Source organism: Genypterus blacodes, unplaced genomic scaffold (genome assembly GCF_046128005.1).
Source record: "Genypterus blacodes isolate CSIRO-AG114 ecotype Tasmania unplaced genomic scaffold, CSIRO-AGI_Gbla_v1 ptg000076l_1, whole genome shotgun sequence".
Classification (NCBI taxonomy): Eukaryota; Metazoa; Chordata; class Actinopteri; order Ophidiiformes; family Ophidiidae; genus Genypterus; species Genypterus blacodes.
In genome coordinates this window covers 6,425,485-6,450,100 of record NW_027466885.1, presented here as the reverse complement: position 1 = coordinate 6,450,100, position 24,616 = coordinate 6,425,485, and the positions used below count along the sequence as shown (strand labels likewise).

The window sequence follows — 24,616 nt, the reverse complement described above, 5'->3', positions numbered from 1 at the left end:
GTACTTTATTGATCCCATACTTGGAACACACCAAACTTAGGCACAATTTATTTACTTTAGTGTTTGCAACCAAATGTTATTGCACTTTTGTTCATATTGCAGTACTTTTGAAATAAAAGTGCACAATTCACTACTTTTGAATTCATTCTAGCCATAATTAATAATAATTAATTATAAATAATCTTTTACAGAGTTGGGAAAAAGGATTATTGTGAAGTTTGTGCTTCTGTAGCCTGGCTATATTGACTGAAAACTTTAAGTAAATGAAATACTGAGCATATTTTGATAAAGCCATTAAAGAAGCATGGATCAATGGTATTATGCTGACCACCATTAACTGAGCAACTCCCCAAAGCTACTATGGTGACAATGAGCACACAAGTATAATATGAATATTTTAAACAGACTGCTTAGAGCCGGTCGCACACAGCAAAAATCTAAACAGGAATCCACTTCATCTTTTAACAAAATGCCAATTTCCCAATAAGCCAAAACAAAAAGTTAAAAACAAACTGAAACAAAAATGCGAGAACAAACGTTTCCCTGGTCTATGTACAGTAACACACTTACAGTCATGTATTAAAGTTACAAGCACTGGACTGATAGACAATTCAATTTAATTACCTCAGACTGCAGAGAACATTCAAACCACTTTAGGTTTAAACAATAAGTTTATAATTGTGGACTGAGCACATTTGTTTAGTACAAGTACTGCAACATACAAGTATGAGGAAAAGCTCTCCACTTGCTTCTTCTCTTCCTCCTGCTGCAGATACCAAACCCAACATCAACGTGAACATTGTTTTTCACAAACCCAATATAATCAAAAGACACAACTCATGGGGAATACCTGGATGTTATAGTCAGTAATGAGCACCACGAGAAGTCAGTTTGTTTGGTTACAGTACTCAGCTGGAGGATGTGGGTCTCTCAGTACGTCTCTCCCCCCCCCGCCCCCAGTTTTGAATTCAAATTAACTGGCGTCTCCAAAGGGGAATCCACTGGGATCAGCTTTCTCACTCGGCTTTAACCAAACACACCAAACATCAACCCAATCAGCTACTGTCACGCATTATCCACAGATATCAGCCAGATGACAACCGACACCTTCCTGTGGAAACCACCAGGAACTCCACACAGGTGAACCTCTGAAATAAAAGTCGTCTCACCTGTGGATCCAGGTTTTGAATTTCACCTCAGTTTACAGACAGGAAATGTAAAATAACTGAGTGACTATTCATTTAGAGCGATTCAATCTGCAGCTTGTTTAAATGCGTAAACAAATTCCTTTTTAGAAAATCAAGGAATTTAGGATAAAATGTATGATACTTTGCATGAGTGAGTAAAGGTGGAGGTAGACTGTACTTGAACACTTTAACCACTGAGAATAATACAAATACTGGAAATTTTGAAACATTTATAGAACTCAATGAACGTTTATTTCAGTTTGGATGATGAGGTCAAATCTTACTTCCCATGTGATGTACCCGCCATAAACTGATTCTTTCATTCAGAAAGTAGGCATAAATCGATTAGTTACAATAAAAGACCTTTGACAAAAGGGGGTTTGTGTCTAAAGTTCTCCTCCCAACAGACTAGAAACCATGTTACAGAGAAATAACACATTCATTCTTCAGTCTCTTCTTCTCTCTGTACAGAAGGGATCTTGGCTTCTCATGTTATCAGCTACAGAAATGCAGGCAATGAGGTAAGAAAGTACAGGATTTCCACAAAGGTAATTTGTGGAACTGTTCCATTTCCTAAAAAAAAACAATATCCTAGTTGTAAATGTTAACTGGTAGAAATTTGACTAAGGATGTAATGGTGTGCCATATCACAAGTAATTATTGGATCTTAGCTGAACAATATTGGCAAGCAAATATTTATTTCCAAACAGATTTTAGTGTTAAATACTTTCCTTCAGGTTTTAGATTCTTAGTAATTGACAATTTAGCACAGTTAAGTCTCCTAATTTGAATATACACACCATCATCAATGTAGCTTCTGGCATTCACTGTTTTAACAAAACTGGTATAAGATAGTTCATATACTGTTTTGTTTTGTGACTTCACATCAATTGTCATACACTAACTATGTATATCTTCACACCTCACTCATCAGGTCTCTGTTTGTCACCATGTGGTCATCAGATGTTTGTCTGGAGGGGAAGACAGCTTTAGTTACAGGCGCAAACAGCGGCATTGGCAAAGAGACTGCCAAAGACCTGGCAGCCAGAGGCAAGCAAATATGAACTGCAGATTTCATATTTAATAACAACCATTTGTTTGACCTTCAGAGTCTTTGTGTTGTTAGGATGCACACATAGAAATGTATATTGAATTGATGGATATTGAGAAGTATTAATATCTATAGGTGCTCGGGTGATCCTGGCATGTAGAGACATGGCGAAAGGAGAACAAGCTGCCCGTGACATTCTGAGGGAGGTGAAGGGAGCGAAGGTAGTCGCCAAGCATCTTGATCTGGCTGACACCAAATCTATCTGCCAGTTTGCTGAGAATGTCTACAACAGTACGTAGCACAGTTGGATACAAACAAACAAACAAACAACAATGCAGTACTTTTTTTCTTCATATAACGTCTATTTTTATTCCAGCTGAGAAGACCCTTCACTACCTGATCAACAACGCAGGTGTGGCTATTTGCCCTCATTCCATCACAGCAGATGGATTTGAGATGCAGTTTGGAGTCAATCACTTGGGTAAGAGATAAAATATCAAGAAATACAAGAGGTTTTGGAATAACAACCATGTGTATTGTGTTTGGAGTCAACACATTATCTGGTATTGGTAAGTAAACAGAATTTGTGTTTTGTGTCTTTCTGTATTCATATATAATTCCTCCTACTTTCACTCTTCAGGACATTTCTTTCTGACCTTCCTGTTAATGGACCTTCTGAAACATTCTGCCCCATCCCGGGTAATCAACGTGTCCTCAGCTCTTCACGCCATGGGCAAGATCCAGTTTGATGACTTGGGTGGTGAGAAGGACTACAACCCTATCCGAGCCTACACACAGAGCAAGCTCGCCAATGTACTGTTCACCAGAGAGCTGGCCAAAAGGATTGAGGGTAGGGTGTGTGTGTGTGTGTGTTTGTGTGTGAGAGAGAGAATGAAAGAAAGTGTATGTAAGAGAGTTAAGTGCCTCTTTCTCTCTCGCTCTGTGCATACAAAATGGATCTGTGTCTCATGCCAGTGTGAGAGTCTCATGCCTCAACCACAACTGCTCTGGGCGAGACACAAGGCAGGGAGCAACATGTCTGATGAAAACACAGCTGTCGTACAGAATCGATCATTACAAAAACAACACAATGAAATGAATAGAGAACTAATTTAACCCCCCCTTACACTCCAGCTCTAGGTGTGACGGCTTATGCAGTGGACCCAGGAATGGCAAACACAGGCATAATAAGACACATAAAGCATCCTCTGCAGGATATGATCAAGAGATTCAGTTTCCTGCTCAAGACCCCAGAAGAGGGAGTCTTTACCACCATCTATTGCGTCATCACTGCTGAGAACAAGCTGCTCACTGGAGGATACTACAAGTACGTTAAATGCAAACACGCACACATTAGTCTAATAAACTTAGTAACAGTCAAAATGTGCTGTCCTTTTAGAACAGCATAATCCACATATAACAGTTTGTTGTCTTTGTTGCTTTGCTTTCTTCTCAGGGACTGTGCCATCACAGACAGCTCCAGGTCTGGTCAAGATGACGGCACAGCCCTAAAGCTCTGGGCTGTGAGCTGCCACCTGCTAGGCATTCGCTGGAGATAAATATTTAACATACACATACATACACTTCAATATTCTCTCCTCTATGTTACAATATACTAATGGTTATATTCATTAGCACAAAAGCAGAAATACTATCATGATTGTTGGGTTACTGCATTGCCAGAACGTGTTACAGCATGTCAGATAGAAAGTATATAATAACGTAAAAAAAAGGAACCAAAACAGCTCCAATTGTTTCTAAGGTTCAGATCGAAATGGATGAGAATAATTAACATAGCTGTATGAACTAAAAATATCCCAGATGCTGCAAAATGCTGATTTTGTTGTTTGGTTTTCCCATATTAATATATAAATATTTATAAATATAAATGTATATAAATATTTATATTTATATATCCAGTTTATAACACAGTATGTGTGTGTTTAGTGAGAGAGTGTAACAGGAAACAACAAAGGTTCATGTTCCAAATGTATCACCCAACTTTATGTATTCTTGGCTGAGCTACAATTTTAATCAAATCTGAAAATGTGCAGTTAATCAGTTTTGTGTATTTTTGCAATAAAATGTAGTCAAAATATTGTGGAAATCAAAACAAATATATTTGAGTTGACGTAGTAAGGGCCCTCCATCTCTGCATTCTCTCATCGAAAACAGTGTGTGTCATTTTGCCCTCATTGGTTGCGGTGGGCTTTTGCACTGAAACTAGGAAGTGATCGTTCAGTGAGATTTTTGGACAGGCGGTAATAGGACAGCTCAGTAGAGTTTCATGGGTCCTTCGTTTGCCGTTTCCTGACCAATCGCGTGAGAGCCGCGGCGCACGCAGGCAAAACAAACGCCTAGGGGACAAACAGAGACAAACACAGAAGCATGTCCGTGATTTTCGTTGACGGGGGGCGGATGTAAACATTGCTAGACTGCAAACGAAACGATGAACTGAGGGAACACTCTGACCATAACATGAAGTGAAAGAAGGGTTAGTAGAAAGTAGGGTTATGCAGCTGCACACACACATAAGCACGCCTTTGTATGTATGTTTTAAAGTATCTTAAAAAATAAATAAAACAAAGTCTGATGCATAAGTCAAATCACAGCTTGTTTCATGTCTCCAAATGTGCTTAATAAATAAAGCTAAGTCTTATCTAAGAAAGGAGTTGGACTGTGAAGTGACCCCCCATGAATATAGGGATATTTATGATTCAAAAAGTAAAGAAAAATCAAAACATTTCTCCTACGTTAACTTGCCTTAAGTTATACATACCATAATACATACATAATTCATTGATATATATAGTTTGCCGAACATAACATTTCCGAAATTATGAAAGATATGAACACCAGAAGGAATAACAGTAATGATTTTCGAACTGGTTGATGTTTGAATGGTGTGTGTAGGTTGAAGTGTGCAGAAGTAATTGAGTGCCAAAAAACGGAGAATGGAGAAAGTTGACATTGTTGATCATGCAGGTCCACGCTCTGACTCTTTCTTTGGCCAAGATATGGGATTTTCACAAAAATCACCATTGTGGTCTTTGGTTAAATAGATAAATAAATGGATAAAGTTGACATCTTGTTGATCATATTGTCGCTCTGCCGGTCAGACGGCAGTTGCACGTCTACTGTGGCCCCGCCTCCTGGCCCTGGTCCATCGAGCCCTTCATACACGGAGATGTCACTGACTCGTTGGCTTCATCATTAAATGTATTCTGAATCGTTAATTCATAAATTCATAATAATGAATGGTGTAGAAATGCAATTAAACATTTCAAAAGCTAGCGTGAATAATAATAGATCGATTGTAATTCCATTTTCAACTCTGATTGGTGTTTGAATGTCACGTGATCAAGGCCACGTGACGTTAGCGGAACGCCGCGTGGAGCTTGTTGCAGGAATAGGACGTGAGTACACAAACACAATACTGCTTAGTTGTCGTAGAACACACGATACGATCATTGTTATTGATAGAAAATGTAAATAATGAACGTATTTAAGCAGTCCTGCTGGTGTATGATTTGCTAATAACGGTGACACGGAAGGAATAAACGTTTTGCCACCAGAATTACGTTCCCTGCGAGACAGTCAGTCAATTTAGATGCTCTATAATGTTTTATTTTGTAGGTAGAGGACCCGGAGAAATGCCGGTTCTGCCAAGAATTTCTTTGAAGCCCGAAGTCAATGATTACCTCAAGAGTGTGTTCTTAAACAGCGAGGTAAGACACACTGAACCTGTGATTAGACACAAAATCACAACGTTTACTCAAACAGGTGATCGGGTACATTACAGCAACAACACGGGTTTAAAATGACTCCCATTGATAATATTCTAGTCACCATCTGGTTAAAATGACTGTTTGCAGTAAAGATCTGAATGAAAATAATAAATTAACTCTTTGTATATTGCAGAAACCTGTAATATTGACCGGCTCAATAAGTAGAAATGATCATTGATGAACATTTATGTGGGATAGAATTTGTGTGATAAATTATGGTGACGTCTGAGTTTTAATCTCACAATTAGGCTGAAGAATGAGCCATTATAAGATGCATTAAGATTGAAAATGCAATAGGCAAGTTTGTAAACTGTAAAGATTTGACTCTCATTATTGATGTTTATTCCCCTTTATCCTCCCATCATGTTGTGTTCAGGTGTTGGCTGTAGTTGGCCGCCAAGAGGCTGAACGCAGGTTCCAGACGCTGCTGACGTGCTTGTCTCACCCTCCATCGTACACATGTGTGCGGGCCAGCACTCACCTCGCTTCCCTGGAGGAGATCCGACACAAGCTGGGAGAAGAGCTAAAGAAGGTCAGACTGTGTTCTTTGGAGGCGTGAAGGACATGTTTGGGATGTGTGTTTGGCGTGATCGGTAGCATCTTTTGTTGTTATTGTTGTTACAGCAGCAGACATGCAGCTCCTCGACTCAGGAGGCCTCCGTTCAGATTCTTCCTCACCCCAGAATCCCAGACGTGCTGCTTCTTCCCCTCACCGGCCCGGGGTATGCTGGGAATGCCTGAACCGCCTAGCTGCCAAATCATAATCTGCTTTATGGAGTAAATGACAGACAGTAAACACAGACCTCTGAGTGTTTAAAGTTACCTCACCAAGCCACGCATAGATTTGTGGATTCTACAATTTTTACTCAAACAAAAAAAACTAGAGATCAATCAGAGAGCTCATCTCTCCGCCAAGGCTATAATCTTTTTTGATAATTAAAAATTCTGTGTCCGAATGCTGGGCTGCATCGGGAACGTTGAACAGTCGTTTTAACACTTACCGGACAGAAAACAATCAAACTCACGGAGGTAAAGAGTGAATGGATGTTATCTTTTGGGATCCCACAGGTGTGTGAAGCAACTGAGCTCAGAGGTGGTGGTTGGCGCTCAGTGTGGCAGCGCCGTCCTACGAGGAGCTCACGTCTTTGCCCCGGGGATCATCGCCAGCCCAAAGTGTAAGATATAAAGACACTAACATAAACATAGATTTAAAGATGAATTTCTCCCAATATGATTCTATGCTTGTTTGTTCTTAGACATGAAGTGTGGCGACATGGTGTCTGTCTTCTCTGACCTGGAGGGGAAGTGCACCCGGGGAGCCACCCACTTCCAGGGGAACAAGGTGTTTGTGGGAAATGGATTTGCTGAAATGGATCGATCCAGAATCTTCACCAACGAACCTGCTAGGTAGGAGGATCAAGTTTATTTATACATAATATAGATATATTTACTGTATATACTTAAGAACACTCAAGTTCCAAACATAAAGTCAAAGTCTTCTGCTCGTCTAGAGGTCTTGGTGTGCGGATGGTTGAGCCGCTTTACCAGAGTCCATCCTTCGATGGCGTTCTGCCCAGCCTGGTGTTCCTACAGGTACTTCCTCTTTCATATGAAGGTGTGATACATGAACTCACAGGGATCTAAACAGGTTCAGCAGTTATCAGCTCAGATCAGATTGCTTTCCCCATCACTTTATTGATTCATTTAATCATGGGAAGACCAATCTAGGCAAGTAGTTTGATTGAGCAATTATATAATCAAATAGCACTTCTTCAATCTTTTTTGTAATGAAAAGGCTGTAAGTTGATAGATTAGTAATCAATTTATCTGTTTTTGTCATTTATCAAATGATAAGATAAAGCATTTGCTGCTTTTCTCTTAAATGCTTCTGTAAAATGAATCAAATCTGCTTTTTAACTAATGGGCAACACATTTGATGCCTTGTGATGAAGATTTGATGATGATGAACACTTGCAAGTTATTGAGAATAAAAGATTTAGCTTAGCTTGACCAAATCCAAAATGTGGGGCTGCAAGCTCAGGCAATTTATGCAAAACTAGAAATAATGACAACAGAATAAAAATTAAAAGGCTAAATTGAACTTCATTTTATAATTATCAAATACAGTAAGGCATTTTATTGATTACACCTCAGTCCAATAGAATAAGCTTGCATTTATCCCTGTCCTCTATTTTTATCTGCAAGTAATATCAAATCAAATCAATATTGTTGTGTTTGGCCTGTGTTAAATGAAGTGAATTGGTGTCGTGCAGAACCTCCCCTCTGTGGTTGTGGGACACGTGCTCGCTCCTCAGCCCGGAGAGCGAATCCTGGACATGTGTGCTGCTCCTGGAGGGAAGACCTGCCACATCGCTGCTCTCATGGGGGATCAGGTAGGAGGGGGAACAAATCTGACTAGCAAAAGGTTCAAACTCGGAACATTTGTTTTGAAATTGTGTCGGCATAATCTGATCATCAAATTAGCTCGAGGTTTTTATTCAGGTTAAGAGGAGTGAAAGTGTAGCGGATGCAGAAAATCCAGATTTAATTAAGATTAAACACATTCATGGCAGAGCAGATTATGTCAAACTCCAGGCTGATACCGTTTCTCTTTCCGTTTCACAGGGTGAGGTCGTGGCCCTCGAAAGGATCCGAAACAAGATCGAGCGCATCCGTCAGAACGCCAAGATATTGAATTTGAACTCCATCAAGGTTCACTGCTTCAACAGCACTCAGGCTGTGAGCAGTGACCCGGCCCAGGACGCCAAAGGTACAGAACCAGAACGTCAGCCGGGACTCCAGCCTGGCTCCAAATGTCAAAGTGTGAATAACTCTGAGACAGTGTGAATGACGGAATAACCTGATGTCTTTTTGTACCCCAGGACCTCCGTTCCTCCCTGAGAGCTTCGATCGGGTTCTGCTGGACGCTCCCTGCAGCGGCCTTGGACAGAGACCCAACATGGCAAACACCTGGAGCCTGAAGGAGATCTGCTCCTACCAGCCGCTGCAGCGCAAGTTAATACACGCTGTATGTTGTATCACACACACACAAACACACACTGTAAGAGATGCGCTCACTACCACACTGATAGTAATGACCAGTAGATGGCAGCATAGGTTAAACATGGACAGTTTAAAGGGAAAATCCACCTCATCTACCATGACTTCTTCAGTTATTGTGTTGATCTGGGAAAATTCACATTTGCTTCGTCTTTAGTACCTAAAAACAATGGGATCAGACTATTGATGATGATGATAATATATATAGTTTAAGTTTATTTTAGATGCTTTATTTTAATTCTTTTTAGATATATCTCCTTTTCATATTGTGCCTTTCCAAAGATTGGCACCATGAGCAGCATTCCTATCAATTCAACATTTCTCATTTTGCATATGTAAAACTGTCTAAAAAATAGTAGAAACAATATGTGTGTAAGGTGGATTTTTCCTTTTAACTGTGGTGATCAGCTGGATCACTGGAGGGAGATTAGAGTCCAGTGCAGAGGGCATCCTTTATCCCAGTGACATGTAGCGCTCCGTCAGTGCCCACCAGCATCGCCTCAAGGGAATTCACTTAGTGTTTGTAGATGCTCCTATCTCTTCTCTCTGCCGTTCTTGGAAAAATGTAAGAAGTTAATCAAAGAGTCTATATTTGTATGGATGAACCACGGACATGAACAAGAGTTTGGTGTGATTACAGGCAGTGGGGTTGCTGAAGAGAGGCGGCGTTCTGGTGTACAGCACGTGCACCGTGACGCTCGCCGAGAACGAGGAGCAGGTAGCCTGGGCGCTCCAAACGTTCCCCTGCCTCACGCTTCAGCCTCAGGTAAGAAAAAAACCAAAACATCCCCAACAAACTGCTCGGAGCACGTGGAGCCATGTGCACGTGGGCGCAAACATAAACATCACTGACAGATATTCTTGTTCCCCGCTGTCACAGGAGCCTCACATCGGCGCGGAGGGCATGTTGGGAGCCGGCCTGTCACCTGAGCAGCTGCGCCTCCTCCAGAGATTCAGTCCCGAGCTAAGCTGGGAGCAGACGCCAACGGTAACGCAGCTCCCCTGCAACGCCGACAGGGACACTATAGGCTTCTTTATCGCCAAGTTCCTAAAACACTGAGTGGTTCTGTGACAGGAGCACGCTGGCGGAGAGGAAACAGCACTGTTTATATTCCAACACTCTGTGTGCTCAGACCGGGCGGTGTTGACAGGGACCCTCGCTGTGCTGTTTACAGCATTGGCCTCTTAACAGCTGTTCTCTGAAACCGTGGGCCATATAGGGATGAGCTTTATAAACACAGAGGGCAGGAGAGAGGGAGGGATCAGGGTGCAAGCTGAGAGAAAGAGGGGAAGAGAGAGGGAAGGATCAGGGTGCAAGCGAGAGAGAGAAAGGGAGGGATCAGGGAGGGAGAGGGAGGGAGGGAGGGGGAGCACGTGGGGACGGAGACTGAATGAGTACTGGCAAATGCAGCACTGCTAGCGTCGCCATAACAACAGTGACGACACAGCTACCATGGCGACAGTTGATTGGCTGGATCCCGGAGCAGATGAGGAAGTAGCGTGCAGAAAGAGGTCAGGAGAGGTATTAACAATTTAGGAGCTTTACACAACTGCTGCTGTTTGTGAGAGAGGGACAACGGCAGCGCGTCTCCATCTGAGCCGAGGTCCTTAGTAACCGGGTTGGTGCGCTCCTTAACCGCTCCCTCATCCGTTTACTCGCCAAAACTACACAGCAGCAGTCGGTGGAAATTGAATTCTTGGTGTCGATTAAATCAAGAGTAATTGAATTAACGTGGACGCTGCCCGTGGCTCTCCGGCCCCGGACTCTGAGAGGCTGAATGCCAGCAGAATGAAAGCCCCGGCACGCTTGGTTGAAATAGCTGCAGGTCTCTGACTTTGGGGGGCGCGTGCTGCTATTTTGGGAGCGTCTACGCAGAGATACAGGAAATAGCAGCCTCCCAGTTTAGATCCGTCGCCTCTCCATTGTCCATTACTCCGACGTTGTCATGGCGACTCAGGCAGGCCCGGCAAGTCTACCGCAGTTTTTTGGGGCAGTTTGAGCTTTTTTCGGTTTGGCGTCCTCCTCCTGTGTGGGTGACGACGCGACAAAGCAGACAACAAAGCCCTCGTCCTCACCGTTGGTCCTTTGCTGCCAATTTTATTCTCTATGCATTCTTGTACATACACATGTACACCGTTAAAAACCTGTAGCGCCACCAAAGTAGCTTAGAAATGCAGTTTGTTTCTGTAAGTACGACAGTCAGGTCAAAACTAAACAAAATGGCAGGTTTGGTGGTGATGTAAACAAAGGGTAGAGTGCATGGACTGCTTCTAGAATCTAAGATCAATTCATGGATCCATACGCGATCGGTTGAACATCATCATTGATCTACAATTGCACATTGCGGCCCCCTTAACTGTCAGAGGCTCCTTATCGTTCTCCTAAGCACCGTTGCTCGTCATTAAACCATAAGATCGTGCTCCATTATTAGGGGATTGTTGTTTAACGTTGACACCTATTGGCCGATAACTAACGTGAAAATGTCAGAAAGTATAAATTGGCTTCATCCGGTAAACATTTTGGGGTTGGTTTCCGTTGACGCGGACGTACTGAAGAACATCCCGACAATGAAACGTTCTTCATCCGATGAAGGCGGGGGGGGGGGGAAGAAGTAAAACATTTGTTAGAAAAAGGGATCGGGCGTGGAAAAAGATGAGTTTTCACGTACAATAAGTAGCAATTTCATATCAAACGTTTGTTTACTCGAAACCGATGGGAGTCAGTAAAAGTGCAGAATAAACGAGTGTATCAATGTTACAAAATGTTTCTGGACCCATAGAAAGAATTGTACTGCATGTAAGACAGGAAGTTATTGTAGAACTCTTTTGTTTTCGGTCTTGTAAGGCAAGACTAAGGTGCACCTCCCGGGAGGCAGAAACAGGTCGCAACCCAATGTTTGAAAACCACCGAGAACCAAAACGGTAAAAGTACAAAAACCGGGATGGAACTTACAAACTAACCAAGCGACTGAATTTGGAACGGAACGGAGATCTCGAGCCCCAGGCGGCGGTCTGAACGGAACGGGAACGACTCGAGTGGCAGCAAGCGAAAAACCCCCCCAAAAATTGAGAAATTAAAAAAAATGCTTCATCACAGAAAGCACAGCCCGGTACAGAGAAAAATAAAAATCTGCGTTTAGTGTCATGCTTTATCAAACACTGGCTTAAAATATGCATATTTGAGAATATTCATGCATATCCACGCATAAACGGCCACGTCTATGCATAGATACACACACATACAGTATATATTTATATTAATATCTATGTCATCAAAAAACTCCGGCCGCCGAAAAAGAGGCGGCGGCGGCACCGACAGAGGAAGTGTACATAAATAGGACGCTGTGGTGTCGAGGTTTTAGCAGCACGATGGGAGGACAGATGAGGAAGAGGAGGAGGAGGAGGAGAGCCCGAGTGAGTTTCTGAGTGTGTGTGTGTCTGTGTGTGTTTTGGTCAGTCACTGGTGGATGTAGGAGTCTCTGCTCCAGTCCCCCGTATCTCCCCGCTTTTTGGGGGCCACCTCCCCCTCTCGGTCCCTGTCCCTGTCCCGGTCGTAGTAGTGATGGTGGTGGTCCCGTGCGGGCCGGTGATGGTGGTGCGAGCGCTGCTTGTTCCGCTCGTTGTGGTCCTGCTCGCGCTCTTTGGAGCGGTGGTGTCCCGCGCCGTGGCTGGTGTCCTCGCCGCCGCCGCCGCCGCCACCCCCGCCGCGGTGATGGTGGTGGTGGTGATGGTGGTTGTGGTCCCGGTGTGGAGGAGGCTCGTAATGATGTTGCTGTTGGGGGTCCTCCTCTTCATCCTCCTCCTCCTCCTCCTCCTCCTCCTGCTCCTCCTCCTCCTCCTCTTCCTCGTCCTGGCGGAGGAGTTGGGCTCGCGGCTCGATATAGGCCGAGTCCTTGCTCTCCCGACTTTCTCTGCTCTCGGGGGTCTCTGAGTCCAAAGTCTCCTGCCGGGACAGACCCCTGGCCCGGCTGCTGTGGTGATGGTGGTGATGATGATGGTTGTGGTGCTCAGTCCTGGATGAACGGTGGTGTGGATGCTGGGGTCTCCTGGAGGCCTCCGTCCTCAGAGGCCTCTCCTCCTCGTTGCCCTCTTCATCAGCCTCTTCCTCGGGTTCGGGGTCAGCCTGGTCTTGGTTCTGGTGGTTGTGATGATGGTGGTGGTGTCGGTGATGATGGTGGTCCTCTTTGGAGCCTTTTCGCTCCACTATGGCTTTATCTCTCTTCTGCTCTGCTCCGCTCCCCTGAGGTTAGGAACACACAGCAGTCAGTGGAGACGCACAAACCAACAAGATGCACTGCAAACACACACACACACATCCTTATTGGTGCATACTGCATGTAGGCACTCGCAAAACCATCAAACCCAAACACAAACTGGTGTAGACTGTCAACCTGGAGGGTGGTCCTGGAGGATTCAAGGTCCTTTAAACGCAGAATTGTTTGGATTGGCCGTTTTCACATTTTTTTGCGTCCAGGACCACAGCAGACACCCGGATGTCTCCAAACTTCTGTTCCCACTCACCACACAAATAATCACACATCAAGCTCAGTCCTCCTGAGCAGAATCAGCAATTTCCTCATTTTCAGTCTTACGTGTCCCATAGTGACAGCGATGGATGGAGAGAGGGTAGAGATGAGGGATAAAACAATGTTTACATACTTGTGAAATTCACTGAAATGACCCACAGCAAACAGCGGCACTGTAACTAATGATGTTGTGATGTTCTGTGATACATTGCATCTTTAATGTGATATTTGTTACTGTTGAGGCAGCAATAATAAAGGTCAGAGTGAAAACAATTGTGTGAGGATTTCATGCATCATCTCTCCTCATCTACATCCCATCTCAGTGCTTGGCCTGTGCTCATTGGTTCTGAGTTTGGTGAGCGCTTGTACCTGCATGCTGGACACTGGGACCGGGCTGGAGGGCAGAGTAGCTGTGGCCAGCTTTGTGAGCAGCGGGTTGGGGGGGTTTGAGCTGGCGGGGTGAGTGCTTTTCCAGTAGGCCTCCAGGTAATCCGCCATATGCTCACATGCGTCCTCCAGCTGGTTCTCATCCAGGATGATGTCAAACATCTCCTGAGAAAGGGAGAGGATAAAGAAATCAACATGAAGATGACAAGACTGTGTCTAAAAATAATGTTGTGAGCCTGGAAAGATCTGAACTCAGGCGCTGTATTTATTTATACTTTGACAGAATCTGCTGCAAACTTGACACCTTTTTGCAAACAAAGCTTGTGTCTAGGATGACGCCTCTGATGGTGCCAAGCAAGGTGAGCAGAGAGTCTACTGAACCAGCTCAGAGCCAGAATGATGGATGGCAGCCAGCAGATAATTAATAACAGCATATTAGCCAAAGTCAAATTTATGCAGTTAATGTAAAACAAATTGATTATATTACATTATAACTTGTGTCAGGCTCAGAACTTATCAGTCAAGCTTTTGTATTGAAAGTAACTCAAACTACTGAGACAAGTTGACTTTTAAACTGTAATTCCCCTGAAGATCTAAACTGCTATCTGATTCAAATGAGCCTTGGCTTTTCTTCATTAATAACTAAGCAGATTACACACAGCAGAAATGGAGCTTTTGCATATCTGACCTCAAAAATGAATGAACCCAAACCCTCGGTCACATGTCTCCAATTTACTTTAAAACTAAAAATCAAGTGGCCGGTGATTTGGAAACTCACGGTCGGGCACTGAGCCAGTTTGTCGGCTGCCACCATCTGGACATTGAGGTGTTTGGCCTGAGACTTTCCTCTGGACTTGATGAGCCTCTGCAGCACCTAAAGGACAGAAAGAGAGCAAACCAAACGGGTTACAGCTTCACGCTACCATCAACGGAAATACATGGAATCCAAATCCAAACACCTGACACAAACACTTATGGCCAGTAGGAGGCACTACTGTAGAGCCTTCGCCCATTTTCCATCTGCAAACACGACTGGAATCAGAATCTCTCGATCATAAATAGATTAAATAGCAGTTTAAACTTTAACTCAATACTTGTTACTGTAAAATGAAAACATATGGAAATAACCACTTTTAAAGGAACCTGTGTTGAAGTAAAACCAATGCCGTTTTTCATACTTAAAAAGCAATTCTCAGCAATTTTCCTAGCTTTGTCAGTCCTAACGCAGCCAAATGTGCTGGCCAGGATCCAGGGCAGGAGATGCTTGGCCCGAATTTGTAAAAGCACTTTCATCTCTCTGAGCTCCGCGGTACAGCAGATGGCAGCAGGTTTGACAGAGCTATATTCATCGGTGTCCCAGATCACCGGAATACATTGGTCCAACAGTGGAGTTAGAGACTCCTTTCGAGAATATTCTGTTTCAGATCAAAGGCATATTTTGCTTGTGGAACTGGCCTTGGGAGACGTGATCTTGACGTAGACGATGATGGGGGCGAGGGACGTCTTCCCCAGCTGCGACGGTTGGTTTATCGTGTCGGCGTCCAGGACCACCAGCTGCAGCGTCCGTGCCAGCTCAAAGATCCGCTCGATCTCGCTCTGGACCTCGGCTGATCAAGGAGAGAGGAGATCACACACCTTTCAGTAAATGCAGTAAGGACCAATAATCAGAGGATTGATTACATGGACAACAGAGGGATTTAATGCTCGACTACTTTTCCTTCTTGTCAGACGGACTTAACTCGTTGCTGTAGGGGGCGTGGCTTAAAGAGGGAACAAGGAGCCACACCCCTAACCAGCAGATTGTTGCGTAAACCCTCGACTGAGAATCAATCCCTGCATCCCCTTTAATGACTTTCACAGTCACGTCTAAGCTAAACTGATAAGATGGCTACAGGGGAAAACAATTACCGCCCGGCAAACTCTTCAGAGCGTCTTGGACCGAGTCAAGAATTCTTACTTTACTTCTAAAATATGCCCGCGGGGTGAGTGAGGTAGTTTTACTTCGTTTCCAAGGGAGAAATGCTCGAAAGAGAGAAAGTCGGTTGAGAAATGAATGCGGCCATCTCATCCTTTTTGTTGTGTTTCATCTGTTTGAAGAAAAAGCAAGCATCTGACACTCAGGGGTGCCAAGATTGTCGTTAAGATTGATATTTGTTGGCCAGTGAGGACTTAATAGATTCCAAGTAGTTCTGCCTTTGGGCAAAGAGCTTTGGGACGTGTTGGTGTTGTTGCCTTGGAGGTTCTGAGTTCAGGGTTTTTTTTCTGGGACAGCGGCTTGGCCTTGAAAAAGAACGAGGCCGACTCGTCTAGTATCGTGCGGTAGCTTAGCTTATTCATAAAAAATGAAACAGAATCCGCCTTCTGCTTCCAGCGAATGCTTTTCATGGTAGTTCATGGATTTATTCTGGGACTTCTTACTCAGACAGCAATGCTGTGGTCGCAGCTCCGTCTGCTGCGATACACAGCGAAGATTAGCGTCGTCGCCTCCGTTTGACTCAGGAATTTGTTTGGCTCTAATCACATCTGAACCCCAATCAACCCCCGCTCGAATCAGAGAGGTTGCTTGAACTCGCCATCGAGGCACGCTTCCATTTACGCTATCTTTCATTCCAGACAGAAGAAACCCACCAAGGCCACTCCAGGCCTCCAGGACGACCATTACCATTGTCAAGAGTTCCTTTAATCGTTTCCTTCCTTTTCCACATCAGTTGGTCTCCTTGAAAACATTATGAATCAAAACACCAGATGTTCCCAGACGCTGCGGTAATTTCAAGAACAACTTACCCAAGTTTGAGCGTGTGTTGGAGCGCTCGATGATGGCGTGCTTGCTGGGATTGTTGAGAACGGAGCGTTTGGCAAGAGAGATGTCCGCTGTGACCCGAGTGATTGATATTCTGACATGGGGGGGAGAGAGATTATCGGTTAGACAAATCTAGACTGGAAGGACGCCATTTAATCCTTAAATCAATGTGAGACGAAAATACAGGAGGAGCAAAGGTAAAAAGGTTCAAATGTATCCAAAATGAATAATAAGAGCAGGGCTGAGCGTTAAAGAGTAAACAGAATCTAGGCTGGCAGAGGTGTGGATTTGGTAAATCGCATTAACAAATTTGATACCGGCGGATCAAAAAGGGAATTAACTAAATTCACTGCAGCTACTGATGGCCCGAGTGGGTCTGAGTGTTGTGTAACTTAAGGGCCTCTCAGCTCTGGATGGCGGGACGGGAGAGCGAGCGACCAAACACGGGACTTAACATTGAGTGAGGAGAATCCTGTGCTGCTCGACGGCCCAGTATAGCCTATTAAGGACATGGAGAGGGCCTATTTAAAGCAGCGCCGCACATCTCCAGGCCAAACAAACTTTGTTACACACTCCCTCGGCAAAGCTCCGGGGACAGATAAATACCAGTCTATAGGACGCGGCGGAGAGGGGAGGAATGAGGGAGGAAAGAAGGATGAGAGCTGGGATTCAAAGGTCAGGGGGGGAAGCTTACCGTCCCTCGAATCTGTGTTTCAGGAAGTCAAACAGTGCTTTTTGCATCATGTCTGTCACCTGTGGACACAATGAAGAGACAATGAATGCAGACGTGCAACAACAACAAAAGCGGTGTGTGTATGTGTGAAACGAGGGATGTCGGGGGTTCTGACGGTGTCTCTTCACCTCGTAGCCCTTCAGTGATGGTCCAACCAGGACCACGGGCCGCATGGAAGGCACAACATCGTACGGAGGAATGTGTTCCGTCTTACAGAGAAGGAGGAGAAGAAGAAGAGCAGTTACACATACATTTATGGAGACAAAGTAACAGTTGCCATCACAAATCACTGGAAGGGTTTGGGAGCAACAAGGAACGAGACAATTTAAAAGCATTGGAACATTATGAACCATCAAACGAGACCTCTCTGCCGGCTCAACACAACACAAAGCCACTTTGATTGATCACTGTTTTGGCAGTTTACTTCACAAATACTAACAGTTCTGCCGTGTTTTGAGTTTCGAAGTACTTTACAGTAAGCTACAGTACTCGGTGACTGAGTGTTGCTGTTAAGCCTCCAGATAAATTCTCATTTCATGATTCTGGTGTAAAGAAGGAGGAGAAAACGGAGCAGGAGGGGTTAGCGGAAAAGAAGCTAATGCTAGAACAGGTTTGACGGTTAGCTACCACTGAAAACACACACACACACAAACGTTAGGAGACAGGCAGAGACGTAATTACGCAACCGCCAAGACAAAGTGGGAGCTCAGTTTGTGTCCTCGCCATAAAATGTCAAGCGCAAGATGCAGCACTTTGATACAGATACACTCTCTTTGCTGCGGCAACGCATTTAGATTTCCAGAGTAGATGCCTGTTTTATTAATAGTTTTGGAAAGGCTCATTTGGATTTATATGTTTTTTCTTCTTCTTCTGTGCTTTCATTTCTGTGTACAACTTGACAGAGAGACAGGGAACCTGAAGTTGCTCAGAGCGTCCCAGGGGTCTGGCAGAGCGGCAGGTTTGAAGGGTGTGTGTGGTTCTGCCAAAGTGCTGGAGGAAAATGAAAGCATTCTCTCTCTCTCTCTCACTCTCACTCTCTCTCAACTCTGTTGGAGAGTGTGGCGAGGAGGAGAGCAGACAGATGGGGATTCTTGGCTCTTACTACTAAATAAAAAGACTGATTACTGCATCCAGACTATTTTATGTCTCCATGTTGTCTTACTTGCTCCTCAGATAACGCTAAAGGTGCCGTCTCTGTCTTCAAGACGTATGTGTATCTGTGTGTGTGTCACGTGGCCACGCATCGCCCCACCACCTCCCCTCCCCCCACCCCTAAACGGTTCTCCGCACTTATGCGTAACGCTGTGCTGGCGTCATCAGACTCTCCTCCTCCCCGGGGACGTTGTGGGAACTGGGGAAAGCTACACGCAACTGCTGACTAACATCGGCGCATTAGCGGACAATGTGGTTTCGCTGGAAAACACAAGTTCATCCTAGGGTTACTTGGTTAATATCACCATGGGAAACGGCACTGATCGATAGTGAGCAAAAGTTATGAATGAGAGAAGGGTAAGTCTATATTACTAAGGTGCTGATAGCTCATTATAGTTTGCATAGTAGTTTAAATGTATGCGACGATTTTAGTCTTCTTAAACTGGACACGCTGAGATCCCACTGCATCAGGATTACAAACACACAAACACAAAAGCAAATACAGGAGGAGCGAATAGAGGGTACAGTCAGTAAAGGGATGAATCTCCATTCAGCCCAGACAGGTAGGCCGTCCCCATCCCCCCGCCCGACTTACCGACTTCAGCCTCTGCTTAGCTAAGGTGAGACGGAAGAGGAGAGAGAGAAAGGTTAAGAACAGGCATGCATGCTAATGGCTGCGTGCACGCCGAAGGGACGAGTGGTACGAGTGGACAGGAACAGAACGGGCGCTGGGTGATGCCGTGGAGCCGCAGGCAAGTGTGTTTACAGAGCTGTGCGGACAGACAAGAGAGGAAGAGGATCGGGCCGACGCCGATCCCTCCCGAGTTTACCTTCTTAAAAAAGGGCATTCGTTTCTCTTTTGCTAGGGGTGACGTGACAGTGTTTGGACTGGCTTTAGGGCAGCGCAGGTTGGCCGGAAGCTCATTGTCCTCAGGGTCTAGGCCTGTGGCGTCTATGTCAATGGCTACGCACACAGACAGACGAGACTACCGTCATACAGAGGAGGTTACAGGTAAGGGGGACATGAATTCAATGTACACACAGAACAAAATCATAGGAAACATTTAAAAACACATGAATCTGACAAGAAAAAAATGTTAATTCGACTGCAGATCCACACATCTTACCTTAAACTCACAATGAGTGATTCAAGGTTGATTAAGAGGTTGGAAAAGTATACACGAGCTTTGCAAGTGGCCCATCAAATACTTACCAGAAGAAGGAGGAGTAGATTTCCGCGAGTTAGGAGCCAATTCACCCAAACTGGAGGATGAGATTGCTCCCAATTTACTAAAATGAGAGGGAGAGAGAGAGTGTGTGAGAAGTTCTAAAAACATCTGCTTTAGCTTCATACGACCCCTTGCTGTTTGGTTTACCTGGAGTAGAATTTGCCCTGTTTGGCTCTCTGCTCCTGGAGGATACGAGTGTTTTCAAGCTTCACAGGACTGGGGATGAAACCGATGTCACAGCTTTCCTTCACCAGGCGTCCTATCCACCAGTCATTGTTGAATTTCTGCACAAATTCAGATTCGATTAGTAATCACCTCCGGCCTTCTCTCAACCCTCTCATTTCCCTCTGCATCAGTTTCCCGGGGAACATATCACACCGGCCACTCTCACCTCTTTGACGTGGAGGAAGTCTTTGGCCTCAAACGAGACGGCCATGCCCGGCACGGGGACGTCGTCATCGTGACTGGGGCTGTAGTTGACATTTGTGCGGACAGCGAACGCAACTGGTTTGGTCTGCCGGGGAGGGGGGGCAGATACAATGGAGGGAGATAAACAAAATGTCAGATCGTGCTGAAGAGGCAATTGCTGCTCTCACACTACGAGATCTAGAAGATAAACATTTGTATTAGAATTCAGAAATAATGCAGCCTGTTTGGACGCAATTACCACCACAAGGCAGAGGCTGGATAGTAAAACAGGACGCGTGTGTGTGTTTGCTTATGAGCAATACAAACCGCACTCGTGTAAATGCATCATAAATGAATCGCACAGTCGTTACAGTGAAGGATCAATACTGGCCCATCAGCTTCCCCTCTGACCTTCCTCTCTGGGACAAGCAGCCGGTTTATCAAGATGATGCGAGGAGCTAATGACAGATTTCCAGCGCCGCCGCAGCTCCAGGTGGGACCGTCGTATCACATGACGGATACTTTTGCGCAGAAATGGCACATCAGAGAGGCACTACATTCCGTGGGATTTGATAAAGGTCACACCGAAGAGGAGAAACACACTTTCACCAAAAACCTCTATGCTTACAATCTGTGTTGGTGTTACATGACTGCATCCACATCAGGAGGATCCTTGAGGGAATTACATAAAAAGCTTTTTGGACACGATCTTACAGCCTGGAGTGGCGGCAACAGTTGGCGACATCAAAACACTCCAGCAGATTATATTTTCTCTGCGTATGTGACAATGTGACTCATCTGAAAGTCTAACTGGACACACACAGGGATGCAGCTTAAAGTCATTCCCCACATAGAAGAGAAGAAATTAGATTACATAACAGAATATTAATACGAGTACTTTCTAGTAGTTTCCAATTTACCTCCAACTGTCACCGCCTCGACATTAAAGTGCGATTGATAGGATTTGTCAGGCTCAGGACTCCTCTCGTTCATCGGCGCTAGTTCGCTTTGAAATACAACAGGTGCAACCCGACCAGGATCAAATATGAGGGATTATGGATACAATGCATTAGTGAAATCCTCCTGGAATCACTTTTTCACGCGAGGACGACAGCAAACAGGCCAGAGGTGCTGGTCGAATGCTGGATATGTGTGTGTGTGTATGTGTGTGTGTGTGCGCACTCGTGACCACTCCACTCAGGAGAACATTCATCCAATGGAGTGCGTGCACCGCTGGGACTCGGGAGGACGCTGTGTCCTTGGCGTTTGCATGATTGGAGTCACGTGGCTGCGTGAAGGTACGACTTCCATTAGTGCATGCTGTATGTATGTATGGATGTATGTATGTACGTGTGTATGTGTGCGTGTGTGTGTTCTATCTGGCCATCTCATGGACCGCTGACTGCCCAGCCCCCTCTGCTCTGCTTGTATGTATCCATCACAGGAGAAGCCTATAGAGACTATAGCCTATAGGAATCCAGAGTTCTATAGGCTTAATGACATTTTCCAGAGCCGCGGGGCAATCATGGACATGCACATCCCGGGATCATTACATTATGGCACCTTTGCACTGTGGTAACGCATCATCTCCTGACCAAGCCCATACAACCTCTCCTCCTCCTAAAGTAACACAGGCCTTCATTATGGATGCCATATTGACTGCAGTGAGCGAGGGAGAGAGAGAGAGAGAGAGAGACAGAAAGGGAGGAGAGGGGCAGAGTGTGAGGAGGGGAGGTAAAAGGGAAAGGGGATGGACAGACTGATGGAGGAGGAGGAGGGGGCGGGGGGGCGGCAGGGGCGCAGAGTAGATGTGTTGTGTCGAGGTGGACGAGAGGCGGCGAGAGAGGGAGATAACGGACGTGCATATAGATGGGAGCGAGGATAACAGAAAGAAACAAACGATTGAGGTGAGGTCTGTAACCTAGAACCCTCAGGGGGCGCTGTTGTGAACCGCAGCGCTATGAACGCCACAATTAACCGCGCCACTCACCAATACGACATCAGATCAAACCTCCCGCTCCTCCTCTCTTCTCTGTACTTACACAGAGGGAGCGAACGCTTGCCCTTGCTGAGGCTGATTCGTCACGTGACGTGCCACAGCCTCCCCAGTACTAGCACACACACACACACACGCACACACCACACTGGGTCCAGTGCTATAAATCAAGATCCCCATATTGTTTCAGCTTGGAATGTTCTAGATCGATCTGAAACGAATTCTGCGCAGCCTCCAGCTCGCTCGCCGCATTTGCCTAGGACGAACTGAGAGCATGCAGAATTTGATTTAATTTGGGATTCAGAACCTGAGCGAGGCATTCTTATATTTTGATATTCTTATTCACATTTTTAGTTAATTGCATTCAATTTCGCAAGCACTTTGCACTTTAAGCACTTTGAATTCCACTTGCGTACAAATAAACTGTCCCTGTCTCGCCTTCATCCTTGGTGAATTAAAGCTGAAAGAACACGTCTGACCTCAAACTGCCACAATCTTACCTTATTTCACTTGATTTCTAGTCCATGCAATTCAAAATATGGTCCAGTTTGGCTCCAGAGAGGTCGATTCTGGTTGTCAGTCATATAAACCAGGTTTGGCTTTTCAATATATAATCAATAGGGTGAACAGTTCCAGTAAGCCGTGAATGAATACGATTCTGTCTGCTGGATGAATACGAGGCAGAGCGTGCCAGGTGAAGAATGAACTACAAGACAACGGATCATTTACACGCTTTAGTAAATTGATTTATAGGCGAGGTTGAGTACTTTAAGAGCAAATGTGCAATGTTGTCTTCGAGGAATCTCTACTTACAAAGACGGAGGAAGTCGGCGTATGTCACAGCCCACAAAGGTTCAGAGTCAAGAGAGCGAGCCGGGGGTCAGAGGAAGCGCTCTCGCTCTCTCTCCCCCTCCTCTCTCTCTCTGGTAGCCAGACCGGTATGTGTTTTTTAACCAGTAATCTGTCAGGTGAGACATCAGCGGAGGGGGGATGTGTGTAATCTATGCCCAGGCTATCTATACAGCCCAGTTATCTTTTTAATTCGCGGGGCCGGAGAGGTTGACGCCGCAAAATAACTACACCAATCTGCCGCCATGACGTGTCACTCTTCCTGCCTGCAAACCTCCCCCAGTGATGGAGCGCCGGAGGTAAACGTCTGTTACGGCGGATGGATAAGCATAGAGGTTAAAGCACCCAGCGCACCACAACACACAATTCATTAGACGCACGCTCCAATCAGAACTAGAGGCTGAGCTGGAGAGTGATGCAGGGAGAGAACGCACACACGCAGCAGACAGCGGCGTAATCTCACAGATCAAAGGCATCAATCTTCAACGGTGGGAGCGATTTGAGTGATTGGTTGGAGGGCGATGTTGTTTGCTGCGCCTTTGTGTGCGAGGCAAGTTCTCTCTGCTGCTGATGCTGTGTGTGTGTGTGTGTGTGTGTGTGTGTGTGTGTGTGTGTGTGTGTGTGTGTGTGTGTGTGTGTTTGTTTACATGCTGCTAATTGTGGCCCAGAGCAGAGCGGAGCAGGCAGGGCTTGATCTGGAATAGACAGGCCCTCCCGTCTCCCCGAGGCCCCCCGACCTCACATCTGCAGCCTTAGAACTGCCCCGCCTTCATCTGAGCGGCCAGATGAAACCAAACAATACAAGTAGTAAGATACTGTCCACTATCTTTCCCTGAAATTAGTCAAACATATCAAATCAAAGAGAGGACGAAAGCAAAACGCCAAAAATAGCTAATCGTCAAGTTTGTTTTACTCGACTTGATGAAGCAACGATCCCGGATCATGCAAGGAAACCAGGCATTTAAAATGACATGAAAGCAATACAGAGTTGTCCAAACATAAAGCGGGAAAGAGGACAGACGTGGAAAGAAGCAGACTTGAAGATGGGTGCAGGTACCATACCTTGGCCTTGTCAAGTTGTGCCTGAGCCTGTCGCTCTGCCTCTCTGCGCACGGCCTCCTTATCCTCCTCCAGGGACACATCCGAGTCTGATGGACGGCTGGTGTAGGAGTCGGCCGAACCCTGCAAGAATGCAAACAGTGTCACCTCAGTCTCCCTGACATGAATTCAAGCGGCGGCCGTCGTCAGTGAGGACCACAGCATCCAGCGGGTAGCTGAGGATAACCTTCTTTGCTTTGTCCTTGTTGTCTAGTTGACAGGCAGCTCTGCAAGGTCAGAATCCTATGTGTATCGCACATTTACACACCATCTGCAAAGCTCCGATCATCGCCTCACCTCAGTTCACCTCAGAATATGCCGTTGCCCACGGAAACAAGCAGGCGCATCAGAG

General features: G+C 45.3%; 3 protein-coding genes across 7 annotated transcripts in view; 2 read left to right on the top strand and 1 right to left on the bottom strand.

Moving 5' to 3' along the window:
* The first annotated feature begins 1,065 nt into the window (after positions 1–1,065).
* On the top strand, positions 1,066–4,088 carry LOC143006781 (retinol dehydrogenase 12). Its single transcript, XM_076158067.1, has 8 exons — positions 1,066–1,140; positions 1,659–1,708; positions 2,122–2,237; positions 2,374–2,529; positions 2,615–2,719; positions 2,879–3,088; positions 3,373–3,565; positions 3,695–4,088. The coding sequence occupies exons 2-8, from the start codon at positions 1,677–1,679 to the stop codon at positions 3,795–3,797; spliced, it is 915 nt and encodes a 304-aa protein (XP_076014182.1). The 5' UTR covers positions 1,066–1,140; positions 1,659–1,676; the 3' UTR covers positions 3,798–4,088.
* Positions 4,089–5,374: 1,286 nt separating this feature from the next.
* Positions 5,375–10,418, top strand: nsun6 (NOP2/Sun RNA methyltransferase 6). 4 transcript variants are annotated; one of them, XM_076158082.1, is made up of 13 exons: positions 5,375–5,654; positions 5,875–5,966; positions 6,403–6,558; positions 6,654–6,748; positions 7,095–7,201; positions 7,283–7,433; positions 7,538–7,619; positions 8,300–8,419; positions 8,652–8,796; positions 8,909–9,054; positions 9,727–9,852; positions 9,967–10,074; positions 10,162–10,418. In XM_076158082.1, the coding sequence occupies exons 1-13, from the start codon at positions 5,588–5,590 to the stop codon at positions 10,273–10,275; spliced, it is 1,509 nt and encodes a 502-aa protein (XP_076014197.1). In that variant the 5' UTR covers positions 5,375–5,587; the 3' UTR covers positions 10,276–10,418. The 4 variants fall into 4 exon arrangements, with proteins under 4 accessions (XP_076014197.1, XP_076014199.1, XP_076014196.1 ...); XM_076158081.1 differs by having other exon boundaries at positions 5,377–5,654; positions 6,651–6,748; XM_076158084.1 differs by having other exon boundaries at positions 5,376–5,654; positions 9,967–10,243.
* Positions 10,419–12,338: 1,920 nt separating this feature from the next.
* cacnb2a (calcium channel, voltage-dependent, beta 2a) overlaps positions 12,339–24,616 on the bottom strand; it is a 42,538-nt gene continuing 30,260 nt past the window's right edge. For both annotated transcript variants that reach the window (XM_076158078.1, XM_076158080.1), the window contains 12 exons: positions 24,229–24,348; positions 20,305–20,427; positions 20,061–20,197; positions 19,898–19,974; positions 19,515–19,648; positions 17,661–17,741; positions 17,494–17,552; positions 16,784–16,893; positions 15,455–15,606; positions 14,778–14,873; positions 13,982–14,164; positions 12,339–13,326 (listed from right to left, as the gene is read on the bottom strand). In XM_076158078.1, coding sequence (XP_076014193.1) covers positions 12,544–13,326; positions 13,982–14,164; positions 14,778–14,873; positions 15,455–15,606; positions 16,784–16,893; positions 17,494–17,552; positions 17,661–17,741; positions 19,515–19,648; positions 19,898–19,974; positions 20,061–20,197; positions 20,305–20,427; positions 24,229–24,348 — 2,055 coding nt within the window. In that variant the 3' untranslated portion in view covers positions 12,339–12,543. The remainder of the gene's footprint in view (positions 13,327–13,981; positions 14,165–14,777; positions 14,874–15,454; positions 15,607–16,783; positions 16,894–17,493; positions 17,553–17,660; positions 17,742–19,514; positions 19,649–19,897; positions 19,975–20,060; positions 20,198–20,304; positions 20,428–24,228; positions 24,349–24,616) is intronic.